Raw genomic sequence first — 6,838 nt, forward strand, 5'->3', positions numbered from 1 at the left:
TTTTATCGACTCCAAAAAGATAAAAGACAAAAACCAACCTTAGCAGAATTTAAACTCAGAACGTGAAGATAGTCGAAATGCTGCCAAGCATTTTGCCTGGCACGTTAATGATTCTGCTTGTTTTTTTTTCTTCAAATTATTTCTCTCTTATTTTTTGTAGGGGAGACGTTGTGCTGGACGAAGGCAGGTTACTGAAGAAAATTGTTTCAATCAAATTAAAAGCAATCTACCACTTAGAACAGATGACACAAATGTGATACCAATCTCTACATATTCCGCATCATTCCAAAGATTAGGACATTTACGTCAGTTAGTGTCCCATAGGCGTTTTCCTAAAAGATATCCTAGTTTGCAACCTGGAATAACAAAATTGGGAACAGCTACAACAACTTGGTATGCTTCCACAGATGAACACAAAGACCCCACAGAATTACTAGTAAACAGTTTCCCAATTTGTACCAAAGGAAACACATGGAAATTTTCATATAGAGGATCAGCAAATGTTTATCCAACTTAATCAGTTTTACATCCATATATATATATTTTTTCTCTCCTTATTTAAGTAGTATTCAGGATTTAGTTTGACGAAATGACTGCATATATTTCCAGCTGCCTAAAAAATTATGTTTTGATTGATTAAAAGGTTAAAATTACCATGACCTGTTATTTCTTACGTGATATTTGTTGCAAATAATAAATAATTTCTGTTATCTTGGAGACATAATTATAGTTGAAGGTAGGGCTAGTGGCTGTGGCTTAATGAGTTACTACTGAGAGTAAAAATGAACAAAAAAAATTGGTTCTTACAAAAAGTCAATTATACATTTTGAATATATTATATATTCAGTGCAAAAGCAAGAATTGGTGACCATGGCCTTTTACAGACCTTCTTGGATTATGTACTTGATATTAAATTTGGCCTTTGTTAAGTTGATAAAGTAAGTGAATGTTGTCTTGAGTCTTAGGACCCATAGGGCCAGTTATCCAGTTTCCAAGATCACAATATTTCCCTTGACTGGGATGCCAGTCTGCTGCAGAGTTACTTATACCCGAGAGGATTGGAACAATGCAAATGAAGTGTTTTGCTCAAGAACACAACACACTGCCCAGTGCAGGAATTGAAACTACAGTCTTGCAATCATGAGTGCAACACTCTAACCACTAGGCCACGCACCTTCACTGTAGGTTGATATGTGTAAAGAGAATATAATGGGAAAATTCCAGAAAGATGAAAGTATGGGAATGAACAAAGTGTTTAGAGAAATATTTTGAGAAGATGAGTCCACGTTGAAGAATTTGTATCAGATGAGTTTGAGTGGCTTTGTTCTTCATATATAATACACATGTGAAGGTGCATGACTTCGTGGTTAGGGTATTTGACTCATAATCATAACATCGTGAATTCAATTCCTGGTGACACATTGTGTCCTTGAGCAAGACACTTTATTTCACATTGCTCCAGTCCATTCAGCTGGCAAGAATAAGTAGTGCCTGTATTTCAAAGGGCCAGCCTTGTCACACTCTGTGTCATGCTGAATCTCCCTGAGAACTATGTGAAGGGTACACATGTTTGTGTAGTCCTCAACCACTACCACATTGATTTCACTAGCAGACTATTAGGTCAACTGGAACATTTATCGTTGTAACTGACAAAAGTGCCAGTTTTTTTTTTATACACATGCAGAATCAGATACATAATCAAACCTGATTGATGGAAACTTTGCAAGCTTAAGGTTCATAGGGTCAGTAACTAATCAAGACTGAAATATTTTCTGGCCCTGAAGAGAGAGCCCTAGTCTTTAGGATGCAGTTTTAGTAATGTTATATTTTTGACATCTTACGAAATTATCAGATTCCTTGAAGATGCAAGCTGGAAAGCGGAGCATTTTCCAATCAAAGTTGGATGTAGAGGGTTTGTAGGACACAGTGTGAGACGACTGCTGGTATTGTTAGGCCTAACTCATCGTAAGGTAAATACCACCATGACCGATATCCAAAATACAGTGGAGAAGGCTAGCCACTGGATTTGGTTAAAAAGAGACGATGAGCGATGGCTAGAGAAATATTGAGCTTTGTTTTTAATAACCAGTTGATCTAGCAAGCGGGGCCTCATATCAGTGAGGGGGGCCGGTGCGCATTGATGCCGTCGAGAGGTAGGCCCCGAAACGGTGTGCATTCTCTCCTGATGACCCCATACACTTGCTGGCTTCCGGTATGCGGAGTTCTCGACTGGTAGCACTTGCATATGCGAGTTGTTTGCAAGACATCAGATTCCTTGAAGTTATTTATAAGCAACTTTGAGATTTTTGCCATTTGTTTGTTTATGTAAGGGTGAATGTAATGGAAAACTATTTCTTTGATAAGTGAAGCAATTCAGTCTTGATGGTGTTGAAGGAGATGAAGGCTTTAATGTCCCATTGGTGGATATTGTCAAAGATGAATCGTTGAAATGTTATTTTGACAATGTCTAACAAAGCCATTTTTCTCTTCTCCTGTACAAGGATTTGAGCCATCACAGCAAATTATCAAATTATCAAATATACATCAGTTATGCAATGTTTGTGCAACTTACAACACTGAACTGTGCCTCATACTGTTTTAGTGGACATACATGCAGCACAAGTTGAACAATTCATACCACTATGAAGTAGTACACCTAATGCATGCCGAACTACAACTACTACTACTACTGCTGCTGCTACTACTACTACTACTACTGCTGCTGCTACTACTACTACTACTACTACTACTACTACTACTACTACTACTACTACTACTAACAAAAAAAGCAACAACAATGATGATGATGATTTCTTTTATTTGCCACCAGGGAAAAAGATGAGGGGGACAATACAAAGACAGATAATAATGATAATAATAATAATAATAACAGCAACAACAACAACAATAATAATAAGCTACTACCAGCAAGCTGATTACCCAACACACGACATGCACAATACACAATACAAACGCTAATTCGACAAAAGACGACAGCACACCTAAAGCAAAAACAAAAACAAAACAAAAGCTGACACAATACAATATCGGGAAGAGTTTGCACACTCCCAACAACAAAGAAAGAACACACAATGCTGCATATACCCCAGCAACACAGAGGTGTAGCAGGTGATGCAGTAGAAATTTGCCTGAAACTACCAAATGTTGAACAATGATGATGATGATGATACTAATAATAATAATAATAACAATAATAATAATAATAATAATGGTTTCAAATTTTGCCATATGGGCAGCAATTTGGGAGGAGGGGATGAGGCGATTACTTTATTGACCCCGAAAGGATGAAAGGCAAAGTCGACCTCAATGGAATTTGAACCCATAATATAAACACAGACAAAATGCCACTAAGTATTTTAACAAGCAGTGTGGAATAGCGCATGTTCCCCAAGACACTGCCATGACTGCCGCCAGCATTGTGCAACGCTGCCACCGCTGCATTGCACCACCAGCCACCATACTACACTGCCACTGCTGTCACATGAAGAGCAAGGAACAAAATCAGCCGCCAGTCAGCAAGCACACGAGGCTTGTCCCGTCGACAGCCAGTCGTACATGTCCACCGCCACTGACAGTAATAATAATAATCCTTTCTACTAAAGGATCAAGGCCTTTAGTTTCACTGGGCCTTAATTTATTGACTCTGAAAGGATGAAAGGCAAAGTCAACCTCATCGGAATTTGAACTCAATAATAATAATAATAATATTAATAATAATAATAATAATAATAATAATAATGCCCGGATGCAGTACCAGGCAGTGGCTTTCATGGTTTCTGATCTTAACTGATCAGAAGTGTTATCATGTACATTGTTTTGTCTTGGTATAAAAAGATGGGCTACAGCAAATATTCTGCTCAATACTACAGATTTGCTTGTCAGTTGTTTGACCTTAACCAGTTGAGCATGTCCCTTAGTGGCTGACGATATGTGCATCTCTGATCATGAGCAGAAGTAGTGGGGGAGCATCATAGCCATGTGTTGAGAGGAGTTCTTTGGGGTTTGCATAATTCACCTTTGGAAACATGGGTGTTTTGCTCAACATCCTTAAACAAACTTTATTGAGCTGAAGAAAATTCTAACTAGGCCCCACCTGCGAGGTCATGCGCTGTTTATCTTGATATGGGATCACCATGTCGTGCGCACATGGTTGTCACGCATGTGCCTGGTGTACCCTTATCAGACGGGTAATCATGATGGGTATACTGGGCTTCGTATATTTTACCCCAGTGTCACTTTGATGGCATGCACTGCTCTCTCACTCAATAATAATAATAATGATGCACCTTTTACTGTCATCATAAGATCACATTATCTTATTGTCATCAAACTTTTAATTTTCTTATGTTCCAATAGACACTCTCCAGAACAATACTCTGTGCAAAAGCAAAAATATGGTACCCTAGTCATGATACAGATTTGAATTTCTAACTTTTTATCTCTTGAGGTCTCTGTATGAGGCTTGGAGTCAACTTGTACAAATACAAAGCAAAAGCCAAACATGCAATAATAATAATAATAATGATAATAATAATAATAATAATAATAATAATAATAATAATAATAATAATAATGATAATAATAATCCTTTCTGCTATAGGCACAAGACCTGAAATTTTGGGAAGAGAGTCGATTACATTGATCCCAGTACACAACTGGTACTTATTTTATTGACCCTGAAAGGATGAAAGGCAAAGTCAACCCCAGCGGGTTTGAAATCAGAATGTGAAGACAAACGAAATGCTGCTAAACATTTCGGCCAGCTTGCCACCACCACCACCACCACCACCACCACCACCACGATGATGTAGCACAAGACTGGCAATTTTTGTTTCTTGCGGTGGTTATTTCAATATATTAACATCAGTAGTTAACAGGTACTTATTTTATCAACCCAGAAAGAATGAAAGGCAAAGTTAAAACCTTAACAGAATTTGAACTATGAATGTAAAAATAGATGAAATGCTGTTTAGCATTTTGTCTAGCATATTAACAATTTTGCCAGCTTACTACCTTACTATGAATTATAAAAAATAATTAGGCTCAAATGATAAATTCTTGCAGCTGGTACTCCAGTCCCCAGAAATTTCAGATAATCTGAGACACTCTTAACCCTAACATTTATCTAATTAATATCCTATCTCTAGTATCATCTATTTAACATCCTACTCTCTAAATCAATTGATATGTCTTACATTAACTCAAATGTCCACATTTTTAACTTCCTGATAGATTCTTATTTATTGATGTGATTATTTTGTTTTACGTTCTCAAAGTAGACTGCTTTGAGAATTCATACATCCTCTTATTTTCCAAATGACAAAGGAAATAATGAAAAATACCTAAAAAGGAAATACTTCCCAACTGAAACACACACACACACACACACACACACACACAAACACACACACACAAACACACACACACGGCTCTGTAGTAAGAAGCTTGCTTTCCAACTACATGGTTTTCCCACTGCATGGCACCTTAGACAAGCATCTTCTATAGCTCCAGGCTGACTAAAGCCTTGTGAGTGAATTTGATAGACAAATACTGAAAGAAGCTTGTTGTGTATGTGTGTGCGTGCACACATGTGTGTGTATGTGTCTCCTTGTCTTGACAATGCATGATAGTTGTAAATGAGAGTCAACGTTATACATTCATTTCAAATATTTTGTGTGAGCATGCCTGACCATTGAAAAATATTGGTTTCACTGGTGGCTCGTAGATGAAATTAGTGAGGGTGCTACTTCAGAAAATTTTTAGCCATTGTTTTAATATTGTGTAAAAGAAAACAAACATATACTTGATCAGTTCATGTTTTAGCCACTGTCAGGTAGTGTGTTTAATTTGTTCACTGAACACCACTGTGAATCTCCCCTTGTTTCTACACTTTATCACATTCAAGAATATAAACACGTTTTTAAACACAACACACGCAGATTCAAAAAGAAACACTACTTTTCACTGGCACTGCGTGAAAGACAGTACTGTCACTCCCTAGCATGAAGCTTCCTATCTCGGATATGTAAGCATGCGCACAACAGCCAAACAAGGACTTTGGGATTTTTTTCATAAACTAGGGGGTAGCTACTGACATTAAATTTAAGGATAATATAATGTACAAGTATAAAGAAAGAATTAAAGAACAAGGACTCATTATATTGAATCATCCAGCTGTAGAAACTCTGCCAAATCAGACTGGAGCCTGGTGTTGCCATCCGGTTTCACCAGCCCTCAGTCAAATCGTCCAACCCATGCTAGCATGGAAAGCGGACGTTAAACGATGATGATGATCGACAATATCGAGTGGAAGTAGGGAGTGCTGCAGTTCTGCAGTGCCTATGTACAAGCCACCACTGATTAGTTTCAAATTTTGGCACAAGGCCAGTAATAAAGATGGACAAAATGCCACCAAGTATTTTGCCCAGCATGCTAACAATTCTGTCATATATATATATATATATATATATATATATATGAGACCCCACTTCGGTCATGAATGACCATGGGATTGCACCTAGAAAGTTACCTTCTGAGGCACATGTCTGGGCAAGGTTGTTTGTGGAAGGCCAGCAGTCATCCATGCATACCAGCCTCCCCTCTCCACATCACTGATATTATCCAAGGGAAAGGAAAAGGTCGATACAGCTTGGCACCAGTGATATCGCAACTCACTTCTACAGCTGAGTTAATGTGAAATAAAGCGTCTTGCTCAAGAACACAACACATCCAGGGAATCGAACTCACTACCTCACGATCATAAGCTCGACACTCTAACTACTGAGCCATGCGCCTTAACGCCTTATATATATATATA

At 37.9% G+C, this 6,838-nt stretch overlaps 1 protein-coding gene across 1 annotated transcript in view; it reads left to right on the forward strand.

Annotated features, from left to right (window-relative positions):
* The window catches only part of LOC128249369 (uncharacterized), an 18,342-nt gene extending 17,688 nt beyond the window's left edge, over positions 1–654 (forward strand). The window contains exon 4 of the mRNA XM_052972716.1: positions 161–654. Within this exon, the coding sequence (XP_052828676.1) occupies positions 161–517 (357 nt within the window). The 3' untranslated portion in view covers positions 518–654. The remainder of the gene's footprint in view (positions 1–160) is intronic.
* The last annotated feature ends 6,184 nt before the right edge of the window (positions 655–6,838 follow it).

This window comes from Octopus bimaculoides, chromosome 14 (genome assembly GCF_001194135.2).
Source record: "Octopus bimaculoides isolate UCB-OBI-ISO-001 chromosome 14, ASM119413v2, whole genome shotgun sequence".
NCBI classification, from domain to species: Eukaryota; Metazoa; Mollusca; class Cephalopoda; order Octopoda; family Octopodidae; genus Octopus; species Octopus bimaculoides.